The sequence below is a fragment of the Prinia subflava genome, chromosome 2 (genome assembly GCF_021018805.1).
Source record: "Prinia subflava isolate CZ2003 ecotype Zambia chromosome 2, Cam_Psub_1.2, whole genome shotgun sequence".
Classification (NCBI taxonomy): Eukaryota; Metazoa; Chordata; class Aves; order Passeriformes; family Cisticolidae; genus Prinia; species Prinia subflava.
This window is the reverse complement of record NC_086248.1, coordinates 109,586,662-109,605,276: the sequence shown is the minus strand read 5'-3', so window position 1 is coordinate 109,605,276 and position 18,615 is coordinate 109,586,662. Positions and strand designations below refer to the sequence as shown.

The following is an 18,615-nucleotide window of genomic DNA, read 5'->3' as shown; positions in this document are numbered from 1 at the left end:
TAAAATGGGTTTTGCTTTTCTTTACTATTTCTGCTGGAAAACTGAATATGAACAGAGTAGCTGGAGGAATGGAGTTGGGTGCACCATGAGGAAGAGTAACCCTGAGTTGTGCTGTTATTGGGAAGAAGTTTCTCTTTTGCATTTTGTGCTGATGCAAGTAGTTGATGAGATACTGTGTGATATGGGGAAGCAGCTTTAAAGCAGCTTTGCTCTGCACTGGTCAGGCACACCAGTTTGTCAGGTGACTTAGCAGATAATTTTGGGATGGGCATGTCAACATTTAAGAGTGAGGTTCTGTGTGCTGCACATCTTTCCCTTGTGGCTCATTTTTCCATGTGTGTGTTTTCATTAGCACGGGCGGTGTTACACTCAGGGTTGTCATTCAGGAGCAGCCTGGATTGCCTCTCATGACTGACAGTAGCGAAATTGCATCTCTGGCAGGCAGGCAGGTTGTTACACGCTGCCTTTAGACACCAAGCTCACACTTCTTTCTGGTGTTTTTGAAAACAGTCAGAAACAATTGTGAAATAAAGGACAGTGCATGAAAACACTTGTTTGGAAGTGCATTTTTTTCCTTCTTGACATCCTGATGTTTTGGGAAGCCACAAACCTATCTAATTTTTTTGTTGCTAGTACAGTCTCTCTCCTCCACTGTTGTGATGCATCAAAACACGTGTGGTGCCTTATTTCCAAGAGAGTTGTAAAATACAAGGTTTTTGTGGTTTAAACATTCAGTCCTTGTTACCTAGATTATTATATGGATAAGTGGGAACTGCTGCTACTGAAATGTTGGTGAGAAGCTGTGGCTTATCTTGCGTTCTGTTTTGACCTTCCTTGGAGCCGTGTATTTGACGTAACTGGGCTTTGGATCAGAGTACTGCTGGTTCAGAACACACCACTTAATTAACTTGCAGAGTTACATTGCTGAAGCAGGTTTCCTCAAGCATCTGCTCTGTTTCTAGATGAAGGGATTTGGAGGCAAGCCTGAGTACTTCAAATGTATTCCTAGAAGTAAATAAACATTGGGCACAAGAATTAAAAAATAAAAATTCATTATTCTGAGAATTGACTGTGGCAGGCTGATGGGTGGAAATATGACTCTGCATAACTGTGGTATGTTTTATTTAACATACTCAAGTCTGTTGTGTTTTGTTTTGTTTTTTTTTTCAGGGAGAAAGATCTTAATGCAAAGTTTATTATTTCAATGGAAAAAAATAAAACAACAATCACAAACTTAAAGGTGAGTAAACACAGTTTATGAAAGGAAGTTGTAATCCAATAGCTGCCAAAATATGACTGGATGAAACAGTGATGCTTGCTGCACTGTGGTCAACAGCCCCTAGTTGTTAAATACAGTGTTAAAGTAATGCTTTGGGAAAACCAGGTTACACTGTTCTCTTGCTATGCAGTGGTTTTCTGAAGGCCACGCTGTAGGCTCTGTGTCATCATTTCTTCAGAGGTTTATCACTCAGGTCATTACTTAGCTGGGAGATGAAAACCAGCAATAGAATAGAGGTATGTTTCTGATAGCTGTTAAATCTTTGCTTCATCTGTAGAAATCTTCTGAAATTCCCGTGAAAATGAAGCAAGCCCAAAGTACCCATCTCTTGCTCTAACCTTTTGATGGTATATTTTAACATTTCTCACAGCAAGAGAAGGCATGTGCAGCAAATTGGTTTTTGCAAGATGGTTTCTCATGACTAATATGTGAAAAGGAGTGTGTAGTTTCAGTGTGTGGTTTCTTCAGAATGCTTTGGAGCACGGTGAGTGTTGCTGGAGTACAGAGTCAGCTGTCATGTCTTGAACATGATGATTGCCTTAACAGCAGGAGTGTCACACCTTTTTAATTATGATTCCACGTTGAAGTGCTGGTCACAGTGCAAATGTCTCTCTGGCTCCTATAAATTATATGTGTGGGTTAATCCCTGATTATAACATCATCATACATGGACCCATTTAACTGAACCTAAGTATTGTGACAAAAATGTGCCGTGGGGTTAGAAGCAGTAAGCTAAAATCCAAATAATTCCTAACAATTACTTTCTGGCATGGCTGCCTTTCTTGCTGAAGGGTGTACCTTCTCCTGATTTTGTCAATGTTGTTAGAACTGTAATCTGATCTGCCATTTTAAATTTCCAAATGTGTATAGCGTTATGTTAGATTTGCATTCTGATTATTTATTGTCAAATGTTTTTAATTACTTCATCAGAACATGTTGTACCAGCTCTATTTTCTTTTTTTTTAATAGATACCAGAGGGTGCTACTGGAGATACAGGACGAGAAAGAACAAAAACATTTACCTATGATTTTTCCTATTTCTCAGCAGACAGTAAAAGTCCCAGCTTCGTTTGTCAAGAAATGGTAGGATTTTGGAATGTTAATAATTGATCTTTTTCCTTTCCCTTTTCTTTGGCTTGAAAGCATTCCATAAAACTTCTTTCCATTGAAAGTGCTTCTTCTGTAATGCAGAAATTTTCTAGTTACCTGAGAGTTTGACTTTTGCTTTGTTCTTTTTTTTTTAACTTATCTAACAATGTAAGTGGTGTGTTTTCTAATATAGCAGGTTGAATGCCTTCCTTCAAGTTCTTTTGTCTGATTAGTATTGTATATGGTCAAGTTAAAAAAACATCTCTAACAGTGAAATTTGTTTTGAAAAGCTCTTTAGAAAAAAATTACTTTTGAGAAACAAGCATATAACTTTAATTCACTTAGAAACATTCTTATCTGGTTGCAGTATGGTGTGGATTTTTTTGGTGGTTTTTTTTCCTTTTTAGTCCTAAAGCCTTGGTACACATTGAAGAAGATTTTTTTCCTTCTCCTTTGACTATTCACCTTAGGAAAGGACAAAACAGTTTTTCTTTCTGTGTAGTCAGAAGAGCAAATTAAACTTGGAGCTATAGGCATTATTCAAATGAACAGAGGAACTCTGTGACCTTGCATTTCATGTAAACATTGAACTTTTTGGTTCTTTCCCATTCCCTAATAAATTTATTAAGTGAATCTCAAGTAAGTTGTGATTGCTGACTTTTCTTTTGGTTTTGATGCTGTAAGCTTCAAGTGAGGGTAGATTTTTCCCCTTAAAATAATGCAATTGTTTACTGAGTACCCTGTAAGCCAGGTGGATCCATACCTTCTTAGTATGTATCCCTTCTCTCAGGAACCCTTGAAATCAGGCATGCTGTAATGGATAATCCTAAAAAAACCCTCACAATTAAAATCAGTCCTAAGAAACAGTAAGTTGAAGCCATTTAAAAATATTTTTTCATGAGAATGACAAGTTTTGCCATTATATATATCATTATCATAATATATGGGGAGTTTAGACTTGGAATTTTTCATTTAACCATCAGGGTAAGTGATACATCCTCTTATTTTCTGAATATTTCTCTTATTTCAATGAGATTTTAGGGTTTCCTCCAAATGTTTGATCATGTATATTCTGAAATTTTCTGGATTGTTATTTCTTTATAATCTTTTAAGTAACACTTTTTTTTTTGCTGTGTGTTTTGAAATACCAGGAAATACACATTTTAGTTGGCCATGAATGTAGAAATACCCTGATTGCTTCAGCACTGTGGCAAATTGAAGTAGTAATGTATTTGAGAGCAATGATTTGAACCCAAGATTCTATTGAGTGGTTGTAGGCAGGTGTTTCAGGCCATTTGGCTTTGCCAAAATTTTAGCAAATGCTCTAAATTGAGCATGCAGGGTCAGTTTTTTATTTATTTTAACTAAAGCAGCTTTGATCATGTATTTTTCTGCTCTGATCCTAAATGAAGCTTCTTCTTATGCACTAGTTGTGACTTAAATTTATAGATATTTAATTCTTGGATCTTCTAGATGTCTGCCTTTAGACGCTTCTGGAATGCTGTGTTAGACAAGACCACATTAGAGGAACCCCAGAAGAGATCCATGGTGTTAGTGGGCTCTTGCTGTTACAGTGCAGGTTATTTCCAGAATCCAAATCTGCTGTGAAACAACGAAGTTAATTCTTGTCAGAGCAACCATCTGCAAAGTAAAGTTGAATGCATACAAATAGATATCCAAGGTGTAGTCTATACTGATGTCCAGTTTCCACATATAAGTGGTAAATTTCCATTTTCAAAGTTATTCCTTCTGGTGCCATTTACCTGTTTCAGAGTGGGTCAGGTAGAGGCAAGATTACTGTAACTTGCCCATGCCAGGAGTCTACAGAAACAAAAATAAATTAAAATGCTCATAATAGTGATGGCTGCAGCAGCCTTGAGCAATAACTTTTCAAAGCTGTGAGTTTTATGATTGATAATTATAAGATAAATCGTAAACATGACTTCAGTGTCTGTGTTCAATATTTTGCTGTTGCAGTGTGTTCTACAACCCTGGACACCTCCTTTATCTGTACTGGCAGGAGTGTGAACTTCTCTTGCTCAGCTACAAAAATACTGTTTTTCAGGTGTTGTTTTAATTACACTGTGTGCAGCACTTTGAAAACAAAATGAGTTTTTAAACTATAGGAGTCTAATTCCTAGACACTGTTTTGCTTTGCTTTGTGTTAATAATTTCATATTTAATTGGAAGACTTTGTGGTTAGTCTCTTATCAACTTCCTGCAGAAATTCTACTTTACTGCACCAACGGCATAGGAGGGCCTCTTTTTCGCATTCATCTTGCCAGGGAATAAAATTGATCTTGATTGTTGGTGATGTGGTTGCCTGGCGCCCTTTGTTCATGATTGTTCTATTTTTCCATTTGAAAGGCAGAAAAATAAGAAGGGGAAATCTAATACTACATACCTTATTAATATGCCTTGTAAATGCAAAATACACTTTAGTATTCCAAAGTTAGAGTGGGGATGGCAATTTGCCATCAAGCTTCTTAGTTTGTATTCCTGACTGAGAAACAAATAGAATTTTGATATCTGCTGCCCTTTTGTGACAAACCAGTGTCCCATCCAAGCAGTCTTTTCTTCTAACCTGTTTGTTAAGCCTTTGTCTTCAGACAAGGCTGACTGTCCTGTGCACTGCCTCCAGTTACATGTAAGGCATACACTAATTTTTAAAAAGGAAAACTCCGTCAAAACAGTAGTGTGTATAGACTTGATGAGGTAAAAACTTGGACACAGAGATAAATAGGTGAAAGAATAAAGTAGCTTTGGCTGATCTTTATGTTCTTCTTCTTTGAGAAATATAACTGGTTACAGCACTGTAACTCCTTTGCTCAAGGGAAGGTCAAGTGAATTATTCCAAAGGCATGTTTGAAGATCAGTGATTAAAGAAGTCACCCAGCACTCCTTCCAGGGAGAAGCTGTGAGATTATACTCTCTGTGTGCCATTCACTATTAAAAATAGCTTTGCATGCCTTGGAGAATTTAAGCCACAAAGTGCAGACAAGTAGCCAAACTGTGTGAAGCATCTCTGAGATTTTTGAAAACCTTGTCTAGATGGTGAGACACAGATTAATATTTTAATTGGGAGAAATGCTGCCCCAAGTGTTACTCCTTGCCTAGTGAGGGGTATGGATTGAAATGAGGGTAAGGATGATGTAAGGTCAGGTAAAGCTGTGAGGGATGTTGGAGCCAGTATTGTAGAGGAAGGTGTCGAAAGCATCTGGTAAGAGCTGAATTTATTAGGTGAGAACAGAATCCCATATTATGAGATGTGGAGGAGGGATCATTACCAGTTACTGCATGTTGAGGGTAAAAGAGAAGGGGTTAAATGATGGAAGAGGGTGACTTACCACATTAAAAAGAAGTGTCCATGTTTGCCAGCCTAAAAAGCATTGCTACGAGAAAGCCGCTTAGGGGGAAAATTAGAGAGGTTATGGGTCATGCTCTTACACTTGATTAAAGCAAAAAACCCAAAAACAACTAAACAAAACCTTCCAGAAAGACAAAGGAAGAAGCTGACAGAATCACCAAAATTCTTCCTTTGGAGAGGGGATTGGGTATTTGCAGTGTGGAGAATTGGCAAAGATACAAAAGGTGAGTAGATAATTACAACAATGAAAATTGAATGGAGTACCTGAGATTGCTGAAAGAAATTTCTTTAGAAAAGAAAGTAACAATTTGACATGTCAAGTATTCCGTGACAGAGAAAGAAATGAAAAACAAACCACTGCAGTGCTGTAAATGAAATATGATAATAAGACTTAGTATTTTATTTGAAATATTAATTTCCTCTCCTGTAGTATATAACTGTTTTGCCATTGTATTGGGTATTATTCGATATTTGCCGTGCTGGGCTGATGTCAATCTTCTTCTCCAAGCTTCTGTAGACTTAAACATTTTTTATTTTTTTTTTTTAGGTTTTCAAAAATCTTGGTACAGATGTGCTTAAATCTGCTTTTGAAGGTTATAATGCCTGTGTTTTTGCATATGGACAGACGGGGTCTGGGAAGTCCTATACCATGATGGGAAATGCGGTATGTTGTGTTTTCATAGAAGCAGAGAATACCAGGTTGGAAGGGCCCTCAAAGATCCTCTGGTGCAGCTTTCCTTGGCAAAAGCATGGTTAAGACAAGATGGCCCAGCATGCTGTTCAGATGAATCTTAGAAGTGTCAATTGTTGGGGAATCCACCAGTCCCCTGGGGACTTTATTCCAATCACAGATGTGCTCATGAAAAATGGTCCTCTTTTATCCAGTCCTGTTCTCTGCAGGAGTAATTTGTATCTATTAGCACTGGTCTTTTCCATTTGACTCCTTGTAAATAGGGGCTTCCATCTTCTCTGTAGGCACTTGTTAAATACTGGAACGTGGTTGTAAGGTCTCCTCTGAGCTTTGTATTCTCAAAGCTGAACACATCCAGCTCTCTCTGCCTTTCCTCACAGGGCAGCTTCCCAGTTCTTTGGCCATCTTTGTGGCCCTTACCTGGGCCCTTTCCAGCCTGTCCACATCTTTTTTGTATGGCAGAGACCAAAACTGAAAGCAATATTCCCAGTGTGGCCTGACAAGTGCTGAGTACAGTGGGACAATGACTTTATAATCTGTGCCCTGTTGTTTATGATGCAGTCCAGCATGCTGTTGGCTTTCTTTGCCACACTGTTCATATTGTGCTTGCTGTCCACAGGACCCCCAAATCCCTTTCCACAGAGCTGCTCCCCAGCCGGAGAGATCCCAGCCTTTGCTGCACTCCTGGATTATGTTCTCTCATGTGCAAGACCTTGTATTTGTTGAACTTCTTAAGGTTCTTGTTAGCCCACTATTCCAGCTTATCCAGTTGTCCCTGACAGTCTGAACTGTCAACTTCCCCACTCGGTTTGGTGTCTTCATCAGACTCCGTTGTGGTGCACTTGGTCCCATGGTTCAGGTCACTTATGAAGAATTAAACAGCATTGGGCCCAGTATTGATTCCTGGAGCCCCTACTTGTGCCAGGTTTCCAGTTTTGTAAGGAGATGTTTGCCACCACACTCTTGAGTGCAGCCTGTAAGCCATTTCCCACCCCCACATAGTCCAGAGTGTAACACATTAGTTTCTTCAGCAGCAGGCTGGGGGAAACCATGTTGAAAGCCTCGGAGAATTCCAGATAGGCAGTGTCCACTTCTTGCACTGCATCGAGTGAGCAGGTGTCTATTTCTGTTACAGTGGATTAAAATGATGCTGTTGCAGGAGCGTGTTTTTATGGAATTTTTAATACTGTTTCTGTCTGTATGCTACTAACCCTTCCTCGTATCACACCTCCTAGTAAGAAGTCAGAGGTTTTGGAACCAGTTTCTTTTATAGGAAGATATTTATAGTTGGAAGAATATTTAAGTGATATTCAGTTATTTTGGACAAAACCCAGTGATTTTTGTTCGGTAACAAAGCCAAAAATTTCAAATGTTACCGCTTATTTGCTATGCCCAACTTGGACAAAAAAAGAGGAGATACTGATTTTGAGAAGATTAATGATCAGCTTTTTCTGAAGATGTGTTTTTATAACCTCTTTTGAAGAGTCAGAAGACTAAAATAGGTCCTTAGAGAAGGCTGTTGGGTGAGAAGCAGAAATTGGGCATGACAGTAGCTCATCAAACCATTATGGAATTTTACAGTAAATTTATTTTTAAGGATTATGTCCTGTTGAGGACTGCAGGAAGAGGAAAGTGGGATAGGGAGGTATTTGGCAGTTTGTGAGTAAAGGATATGGGAGTGGTTTCTCACAGTTGCTTCTATGGTTGTGCAAGGGCAGAGAGAACCTGCTAAACTTTGGGGAGTGGAGCAGTTTAGAAGGGCTGACTGATTAAGCCTGTTCACCAGGCAGCCTCTGCAGGTTTCATTCTTTAATCCTTGGGAAAAGAAATGTATTGTGTCTTCTCCAGTAGAAGTGGAAAGGGGAACATTAACACTTAGCCTTCTTTAGATAGATCACTCTTCTGAAATGTACTAAGATTGGCCTCTTTGCACCTCCTGTAGCTTAGAAAAGTAAATTAGCCATAAATCTTTTTCTTTCAGTTGTCACAAGATAAGTAGCTTTATATTTACCTCAGTATCATAAGCAGAATAGACTTTTGTTACCAGAAAAGATCTCACAACCTAGATGTGGATTTCTATTTCAGAAATTTATGAAAGTGACATTTTTATGAGACTGCCTCACTATATATAATGACTGTAATCATCAAAACAGTTAGCAAATGAATAGAAGCTGAAGTTTGTTTGACACTATTCAATAATAAAGGTCTAATCTTCTTGGCATGATACATAAATACTTTAATCTGGCTTTGTATAGAGTGCATATAAAATATACTCTGCTGGCAAGTTAAATGCTTCAAAATTGATGGCCCTGTCAGAGAGATTACAGTGCTATGAGAAAACTTGACTTGGAAATAAATACTCTTTTTTCCTTACTTCTCTTTAAAAAGCCTGGGTTCTGTTCTCATTTTGGTTCCAATATTTGCTGTTCTTGTCTCAGGACGGCTTCTTCTGCAATTCTGTTTAAAGCAATCATTTTGAGAAATACATGGGCCAGTTAGAATGCTGAGCAGAGATACTGAAATAAGCAGAGATCTATAAAATATCTGGAAAGTCAGACCTGGGAATGCAGAGGAGACAAGACTATGGGGGATTAAAGGTCTTCCAAGACCTGAAAGGCTGCTGCGGAAGAAAGGAAGAGAATAATTTGCTCCTTATGGTCAAGGTAGATGGGCAAAACTCAGTACCTTTAAATTGCAATAAGGAGTTTTCTGGTTAGATAGCACAGAAGAAGAACAGGCTGTTAGAAAATTCAGCTTTGGAGTGAGCTACCTATTTTGGTTCTTCTGATTTCCATGTCTAGAAACTCTGCAGGCTAGAAAAAAATAGTCCAAGCTGTAGTTGATCCTGCCTTTCAGCTCTAGGGGTGAAAAGGAGAAAGTGTTTAAATATAGTTTCCAATAAAGAGTGTACCTTCTTTAAGATGTACATTTTACTAGCATAAAACTCTGGGAGCTGCATGTCCTTCCTTTCTCAACACTATATTGCTAAGGTTGAAATTACTCAATTAGAGCTTGTACTTCCTATTTTAAGCCTCTCCTTGTGGTTGCTGAATTATTTCAGACACTAATGATTTGCCTGAAACTTTGTGATAGATCTTCCATGTTTTTTCCCTTAAGCTTTAATTAAAACTATTCAGGTGTTTCCAAGCATGAGATGAAAGAAAAGTATTTTCTCTCTTCCATTGTTTAAAAAAATTAAAATAAAATGTGTGTGGGAGTTTCCAGCACTGACCCATGAAACTTTACCTGGAGATAGAGATAGATAATTGACATATATTAGAAAAGGCTGCTCCTCTGTTGCCTGGGGCAACTGTCCCAAAAAAATCCCTGATTAATCTACAAGTTTCTCCCTTAATCTAGGAATTTTTTTTAAACCCAAGCTGCAGTCATGTGAAGAACTAGGAAAGATAGGAGCAGAGAACAAATTATTATTATTTTAAAGGCTGAAGCTTGGTTTGAGAAGGATAGAGAGGCTCTGATTAAGAAGAGAAAGAAGCTGGGAAAAGGCAAAATGGAGGGATAAAGTATAATTAAAAACCAGAAGTGGCTGGGTGATAAATTGGGAATTTTATCTGGGCAACGGTATGAGGAAGAGGAGCTCAGAGGTGGCACAGGGAAGAAGATTGCTGAGACAGAGAACGCAGAGGGAAACTGAAGAATAAGGGCAGAGGGACCAGTATGGGAGCAAACTTGAGTGAGCTTGGGCAAAAAGGGTTGGAATTCTGTAGGGGGTCCAGGCAGAAGAGAAATCTTTGCTCATGGAGCGCTTGCTCTGACAGAATTTGGTGCAGGGGGAGTCCATTTGCTTTGAGTTTTTCTGTTGCCAGTTATCTGTAAAATCCCACCAGGCAAACTCTGAGGTGCCTGGAGCGTCTGGGCTATGCTCACATTGAATGTGTGGTCTGACTTGTCCTGGTTTTCATCCTGCTAAATTGCAAGGTACCTGACTCTAAACACAGGAGCATTTCTTGTCGCAGTGGTGAATAGTTAGTCCATTGCTTTGTATTTTTTACTTGTTTTTAGACTGGAGGCAAATAACAGCTGACAGGCTGTTCTTTAAGCTGCTCCTGAGCCTGGCCCTCTTAGCCCAAAGCTCATCCCTGTGTGTCTGCCCTGTCCTGTTATTGCAGGGAGCCATAGCTCTGAGGAAGTGTTAGCTGCCATCTCCCTCGTGCAGTGGGGATGTGCTCAGCAGGTTGTTGTCACCTGCCGAGTCAGACTTGGTGGCACTGGGGCAGCTGGGAGTGAGCATCCCCATGTCAGATGAGACCAAACCTGCGTGGTGCTCTCCTGCTCCTCTGCTGCTGGGGAAAACCCTCCCACAGATTACAGCTTGGCTGGAGAGGGCCCTTCCTGCACCAACAAGGAGAGCTCCATGCTAAATTTCTGGGTATCTCTCTTGGACAGGTTTTATTCCGTTTGCTTTCTTAAACCAGCCAAGCATTTCATGCATGAAAACTCTTTATCTGCAGAGACAAGCATTTAGTAGTTAAATATCAAATTTAATTTGGCTGGATCATGAGTGAAGGAAGGTTTAATTTTGTCATCGTGTACTAATTTATTCAGAGGACCTGCTGCACTTTTCAACACAGGAAGAGCTGTGACTTGGGAATTGGGGGTTTGGATGAGAATGTCCCATGGCTGTTTGTATGTGGCTTTTGTCCTGTTCCCTGCAGTTGTTGCCAAGTCCACAGTGAAATGAGATAGAAGCAGTTAAGACACTGGTGAGATAAGGCAGTTCATGACTTACTCTGGGGAGCCAGTCTCTGCCTGAAGCAGTTGGAATTATTCAAATTGAATGAGAGAGACAAAATATATTCCAGTAGCAAAGAAATGGAGTTGGCTGTACATTCCCCCCACAAAGGGGTAAAAGTGACTGCATTTAAATGAAGAAGAAGAGAGTGTTTGCTGAAAAGTTTTGATTTTTCTGCTTTCTGGAGTCTTAAACTCTCCCTTAGTCATCTAGGGTTTTATTTTTGAAATATATTGTGCATGCATATATAACCTTGGAATTAAGAGTTGTTGTTATTGCAGGGTGATGCAGGTTTGATACCCCGAATTTGTGAAGGTTTATTCAGCAAAATAAGTGAAAAAACCAAGCGGAATGAGGCATCCTTTCGAACAGAAGTCAGGTAGGTCTTGGCAGGTTGAGAGTTTGCAGGTTATCAAACTTGTTTCAGTTGCAAGCACTCTGTTTCACTTTATCTCTGGGAGAAGGGCATATTTTTCAAAAATAACTTTTTATGCTTGGCCTCAGTCCTATAATTGATTTTTGTTGGCACTTGTAGTCAACATGAGCAGTACTTATACCTTCAGTCCAAGAGCTGTGCATATTGATTTGATACGATGATATCATATTCACTTTTATAATAGTGCAAATGCCTTTGCTACTGGACAGCATCTTCCCTTTTTTACTCTTTATTTCAGACTAACATTAGGAGATCTTGATCTTGCTAATGTCTGCCTTCTTTCCACTGTCTTCTTTTTTGGCTCTTTCCTTTATGATACAATAATGTAATCATTATCTTAAACCAACTCTGGATCTCTTTTCTTTCTCCAAGCATCTTGCTTTCAAATTTGTGTTAGTATGACTTTCCTTTTAGAAAAGGCTCTTGGGTCAGTCAGTGGCTTTCTGTTCTTTTCCCTTCAGTTATTTGGAAATTTATAATGAGCGTGTGAGAGATCTTCTCCGACGGAAGTCATCAAAAACGAATAACTTACGCATACGGGAGCATCCAAAAGAAGGGCCGTATGTTGAGGGTAAAAACACTTTAATTGTCTTACACTGCATATTTTATTAACTTTATGTATTCTGAAATGTATTGTCTAGTTGTATAGGGCATTTTGTCTTTTGAAATATAAATGATGATGGGTGCAGTGCTTTACTTTGTTAAAAAAGCTTTGAAGGAATAGCTTCAAATTCTGCATCTTTTTACTTGCTTTCCCAGTCCTAAAATTATTATAGAGTTTTTTATCTGTAAATTTATAACACATTTTTAAGTTAAGAGATGCAATTGGTTTTAATAGCTGTTGACTGTAACTTATAAATCTTAGATATTTAGATGAAATGAAAACCTATTAGGATCTAATTGTCTTAATCTGTTCTCTACCAGGGAAGGTTCATGTCTCTTGTGGGATTATGTTCATGTTGTTCCACTAAATAATTTAGTAAGATTGCATCTTTTTTACTGTAAATGTGTAAGTTGTCTAGTGTTCATATGAGGCCTCATTCCTTTCCTTAGGTGATAAACAAGTATGACAATACATGCTAATTGCAGCAATAATTTGCAGTAGCGAGGGTAATTTGAATCCTTTTGTAAAGAAAATTAAGGACATACATGAGCATACTGTAACACTCTGCTTTTCTTCAGACTTGTCTAAACATTTAGTCCAAAATTATACTGATGTGGAGGAACTTATGGATGCAGGAAATATAAACAGGACGACGGCTGCAACTGGAATGAATGATGTTAGTAGCAGGTCACATGCCATTTTCACAATCAACTTCACTCAGGTAACGAAGCAAAACTCCTTAGAGAGACTGGGCTTTAGAATATAGTGATGCTTTCTTCTATGTGGTGAACTCCTTTTCTACTGACTCCTGCTCTTTGTTGTTGTTTTTGGGGGCTTTTTAGAAAGCATTTGGATGACCTGCTAGGTGAATAGAACTTGGAGCTGGGGAAGAAATTGAGTGTAAATTTGTGTGTGCATGCTGTAATTTGTTGAAAGCAATATATAAATATAATACAAATGTCACAAGCTTAATAAAATGAATGCAGTGTATGGTCACTGCATCATGTAAATTACAGCTCTCCCTGTCACAGCTTGTCTGCAAACAGCTAAAAAGTAGCAGATATTACGATTTAAAGAAATAATACGGGAGTTATGCAACCATTCATTATCAAATATCTTTCAGTAGCACCTCTAATACAGCTATCTTCTCAGGTTCTGCTGTTGTAAACAAGTTAAATTCAGTCATGTCATGAAGGCCACTAAATTTGATTCAGTAAAAGTGCAGTGTTTCTTAGCTTAACATGCTTTTCTTTGGTTTATCTTTTCTTTTCTGTAGGCTAAATTTGATTCTGAAATGCCTTGTGAAACTGTTAGCAAGATTCATTTGGTGGATCTTGCTGGAAGTGAGAGAGCAGATGCCACTGGTGCCACAGGGGTTAGATTAAAGGAAGGAGGGAATATTAACAAATCTCTAGTTACTCTGGGAAACGTAATTTCTGCCTTAGGTAAGTCTCTGGTTTTTGTGCTTGTCTGTCTTGAGGTGTTTTTAGTCATTAAATACCTTTGTGTTTACTTACACAAATAATGGCCTACCATGTTTTTAAAAACAAATGAAAAGACCTAATTTTAATTTATTTTCTACCTTCTCACAGCTGATTTATCTCAGGATACAACAAATCCTCTATCAAAGAAGAAACAAGTATTTGTGCCTTACAGGGACTCAGTGTTGACTTGGCTATTAAAAGATAGCCTAGGAGGAAACTCCAAAACTATAATGATTGCCAGTAAGTGTTTTTAGTTTACTCCTTTTGAATCTTGAATAGTTCATGCATAATAGGAGTGGATGTAATTATTTAGATTCCAGATGTTTTGTTAAGGCACAATATGGTTTACATGTATCAGTGATTCCTTTCTGATCCTTCTACTAACACTTGTCTTTGACTTACACTCTGCACAGTGTAATTAAAGCTTTGTGCATCTGGTCTGTACTGGTGTGTGAATCAGTTGCTGTTCCAAATGCATTAGCAGCAACCTGATCTCTCTTGATATCCTGTGGGAAAGGATCTAACCTAAAAGCAGACAACATTTTGACTTCTTGTCTAAATTTAATTATGATCAGTTGTCTTGAAAACTCTCATGGTTTCCTTTTTACCCATTGGAAGGTCTGCAAGGATGACTTAGTTTAAAACCCTACCTATGCCATATGTATTGCAGATTTGTCAACAAATTGGAATGGGAATTCCATTCCCAAAAAAGCAACCTGAAGCCAGGATGATGTTTAAGGGGAGGTGAGGATTTTGGATGTTGGAAATCACAGAATGGTTTGGGTTGGAAGGGACCTTAAGGATCATTTAGTTCCCTCTCTCCTGCCATGGATAAGGACACCTTTCACTAGACCAGGCTGCTCAGAGCTCCATCCACCCCAGCCTTGTTTTCCTGGTGGGTAGGGTCAGAGACACAGACACCAAATCAAGGAACAGTGTAGTTTACTATAATGTAAAACTGTAAACAATCACAAAAGGATAAGCTAAGCAAAGCACATAATAATTAGCAAAGAATTACGGAAAGACCGTAGGAAAAAATTTCTGATTTTGTTTTTTCATATTTCTATAACATCTTTTAATATTCTTCCAGAAAGACAATAATTGAGTAGTGGAGAGGAGGCAGTAGATAAAGCAGGGAAGTGAGAGTGTGAGCTAGGGGAAGTATATCCCAGTGCATCTCCCGTCTCTGAGTGTCTGCCACAAAAAAAAAAAAATTATTACTTTTGAGACAATGAGAAAGGACAGATTTAGTTACTTAATTAGTTTTTCAGCTGTTTTTGTTGTTTGATTCTCTGGATCTCTTGCTCGGTTTGATCATTAAGATTTCTGGATGGTGTTCACTTCTGTGTTCCCACTCATCTATTTGGATGCCTTAATTATCTTTTAAATTTGGAACATCATATATATTGTTAGGAGAATGAAGGGAAGGATAGCATTAGCACTTGTATTTAAATTGCATTGGTTTTCCTAGTTAGGTTACTTGAAAAATAATACTGGTTTCTCTTGATGGATCAGATAGCTGACAGTTCTGTGTGCTGCCAGATGCCTGCAGCTCAGGAGAACAGCTAGGTTTGTAAATTGTAGAAGCTTTCTCTTGTTTTGATTCTTCTGTCTGGTTATTTTTTGTTTTAATGCTGTTTGATTTCCCTACTGTGCTTTACCTGGAACCCTCTTGTCTTTTCAATGAGTACATTGATACTTAAAAAATACTCACTGTTTCCTGACTGTTCTTGTAAAAAATTGCAAGGAAGCCTGTGAAGTATTCATATAGGATATTTATGTTTACCAGGGAGATGTAAATATTAAATAGATTGGCAGCAAGATTTCTTGGCAGCACTTGTTTATTAAACCTGATTATCCTAATACACTTATCTCATATAGTGTTTACTTATGCAAAGTTATAGTGACACAGAAGTGGAGCTAGGTGAAGAATTGGAACAAATTGTATTCATCCTGGTAAATGAGATGTTTCTGTCTCTTCTCTCACATTGAATTTGTCTGACTTTTAAAATATAAGCCATCTTCAGTAAATGAAACATAGGATGCTAGATAAACTGCCTCTGATTTCATGTCCTTAGCTATTTCACCTGCTGATGTCAATTATGGAGAAACTTTAAGTACCCTTCGCTATGCAAATAGAGCCAAAAACATCATCAACAAGCCAACTATTAATGAGGATCCCAACGTCAAACTGATCCGTGAGCTGAGAGCTGAAATAGCCCGCCTGAAAGCCCTGCTTGCTCAAGGGAATCAGGTTAGCTTTACTTGGAACTTGTGTGTCATTTTCCTGGAGTTATGGCAGCTATTTCTAGAATGTAATGAGATAATTATCTTTCATTATATTGATTTGAGTGAACAAGCTCTATGAGGCTATGAATGAATATTAGTTTCTTGATTGAATCAGTTTCCATATGGCCAGCAGATTACCTCTTTTAACATAAGGGGGGAAAATTGTCATCCCAAAGCTTTTAGGTTTCTCATCAGGTAATCTGAGCTGGACTGCAGGGTGCTGTGGGACAGGTAATCAACACAGCTTCAGGAGACTGGGCAGAAACACACCTGAGTCTGTCCTGATGGACTGAAGAGGTACTTTGCAAAGTGTCTTAAGTAGAAAGTTTAAAGTATTTAAGGTATATCAATAGGAAAATGCAGAGTGTGAATGGATTTAAACCATACATTTTATTTGTGTGTGGCTGTACAGTACATTAGAAGGTGCATAACTTGCTAAATATGTAAAAATATTTTCAGTGGTAGTGTAAGAAAACAAAAATCATGCTCTGCCTCACTTGTGCATGATTCTCTTTCTTTCTCTGTCAGTATGATCTGCTATGAACAGTCACTGCACAGGCTCAGTTAAGTTTAGTTTCTCCTGTGTTACCAGGATGGTGAAACCAAAATAACAATAAAGAATACCCAGTTGGTTCAGGCCAGTTGTTTCTTCTACATAATGTCATTCAGGACTGCTAGATTTCATATTTGAGCAAATAGAATTGAAGTGTCTGATGTACTACTTCAGATTTCTTTCTAGAACTATGCAATTCTGTTTTAGATGGTCTGTGCAATGTGAAATGTCAGTTCAGCGTGGACCATTGTTAGAAGAAGGGAAGACTTCAGCTGGATTTCATGCTATAAAAATTTGCTGATAAAGGGGATGGGAAGCACTGTTGGAAGCAGAAATGGGTATTGTAGATGATTGGAGCAGAGAGCTCTGCGTTGTTACAAACAATATAAAAACTCTTCATGGGGTTGAATTACTTGTGTTTTTTTCATATTCTTTAGGAGGGGAAAATTAATTTATTTTCAAATTATGGCTTGGTTTAGAGTTAGCAGAGTAGATGTAACTTGGACTCCCTTGAAGTCTGAATGCTTTGACCAACTTTCAAGTTGTAAAATAGTGATTATTGCAAAATAAATCTGATTCAGTGGTAGGAAGTGGTAGATGGCTGTGTGGGAGACAAGGGAGAAAAACTTAAGTTAATTGAATTTGTGATGGCTGGTAAAACAGCAGGTGGTGTGTTATGTATGCACAGTAGTATAAATCTCTTCAGTGGTTTTCCTTTGTATCACCAGAACACTGTATTGCAAATGCTTCTGTAGAGCTGAAGATGCTGATTACCAAAATATGGTGCTAGAAGGTCACATACAATGAGTACTGCCTGTGTGTTTGTGTTGTTTAGTAATTTTCCTCTTTTAAGACCAGTTACCTTAATATATAGTTATTAAGGATCAAGCAGCATACCTACATTATAAAGCAGAATGGATAATTACTCACACATAATAAATTTTCATGTTTTTTAGAAATGTAAAGAAAGCTGTATTAGGAATTAGCTTTCATAAATGTGTGGTTTCCATGTGTGTGACCTTACATATGTAACGAGTGAAAACAGTACTCTCAAACCAATTTGTATTTGAAATATCTGCTTTGACAGGATTTTGATTATTCTGTTTACAGCATTTCAAGGTAAAATGATACATAATAAAGTTCAAAGGAGTTTATGCTAAAGACTCAGAAGAGTTGAACAATTGCATTTCATTTGGCTCCCCCAGAAATTGTGACTGTTTTCTTTTTGAATTGGTGTTTACTTTTCATGATTTTAGATTGCACTCTTGGATTCTCCGACAGCTTTAAGTATGGAAGAAAAGCTTCAGCAGAATGAAGCAAGGGTGAGTTATAATTTTATAAAGCAGTTTATAAACATAAAAGAAAAGGAAAGGTGGGTAGTCTCGATGCAGGAATATTTGTAATTTTCAGGATTTTTTAAAATGTGCAACTAAGGTTTGTGCCACTAGCAGCATTGCATTGATGCTTAAAAAGAAAAAAGGTGTGTGAATTAGTAATTTTGTTATCCTACTAATATAACATTGTAACTAAGAACAAAATATGTCTTTGATATTTATGTAGCAGTTCTGTTTATGAAAATGAAATTAACAGATTTGTTCCCTGACCAGCTTGCCTTACTAAAAAAGTGTTTGTCAATAGACTAGAGAGGGAAAAGCCACTAAATCACAGTAATGAGGAGCAGGTAATCACAGTAACAAAATATTCAGTGTGTAGAACAAACAGCAAAAGATTTATGGGGAGAATGGGCACCTCTTCTATGCTTTCAAGTAATTTATAACTTGTGGTGTGGGGTAGGTTTTTAGAAGATTTCAGTGTTTAAATCTGGTGTGTACAAATATGGTAAGTGTCTAATTAGCTACCTTTTTGGAGGAGGGTCTTACATATAGATGTACTTCACAATGTGCTTCTCACCAAGTTGTTTAATAATCCAGCCAAGTGTGGAGACTGGAAAAAGTTTCCAGACAGTTTGGATAACTCACAGCATCCAGAAAAATCTAGATATAATGGTACTATCATTTCTCTGGCTAACAATCTTTCATTCTTTATTGTATCATTATGTGTTAATTCTTT

The 18,615-nt window shown here is 37.9% G+C and overlaps 1 protein-coding gene across 1 annotated transcript in view; it reads left to right on the top strand.

The window, feature by feature from the left end:
* Positions 1 to 18,615, top strand: part of KIF16B (kinesin family member 16B) — a 128,268-nt gene that overhangs the window by 15,408 nt on the left and 94,245 nt on the right. The window contains exons 2-11 of the mRNA XM_063391547.1: positions 1,171 to 1,240; positions 2,249 to 2,362; positions 6,283 to 6,399; positions 11,461 to 11,558; positions 12,077 to 12,186; positions 12,798 to 12,940; positions 13,496 to 13,664; positions 13,812 to 13,943; positions 15,782 to 15,957; positions 17,802 to 17,867. Coding sequence (XP_063247617.1) covers positions 1,171 to 1,240; positions 2,249 to 2,362; positions 6,283 to 6,399; positions 11,461 to 11,558; positions 12,077 to 12,186; positions 12,798 to 12,940; positions 13,496 to 13,664; positions 13,812 to 13,943; positions 15,782 to 15,957; positions 17,802 to 17,867 — 1,195 coding nt within the window. The remainder of the gene's footprint in view (positions 1 to 1,170; positions 1,241 to 2,248; positions 2,363 to 6,282; positions 6,400 to 11,460; positions 11,559 to 12,076; positions 12,187 to 12,797; positions 12,941 to 13,495; positions 13,665 to 13,811; positions 13,944 to 15,781; positions 15,958 to 17,801; positions 17,868 to 18,615) is intronic.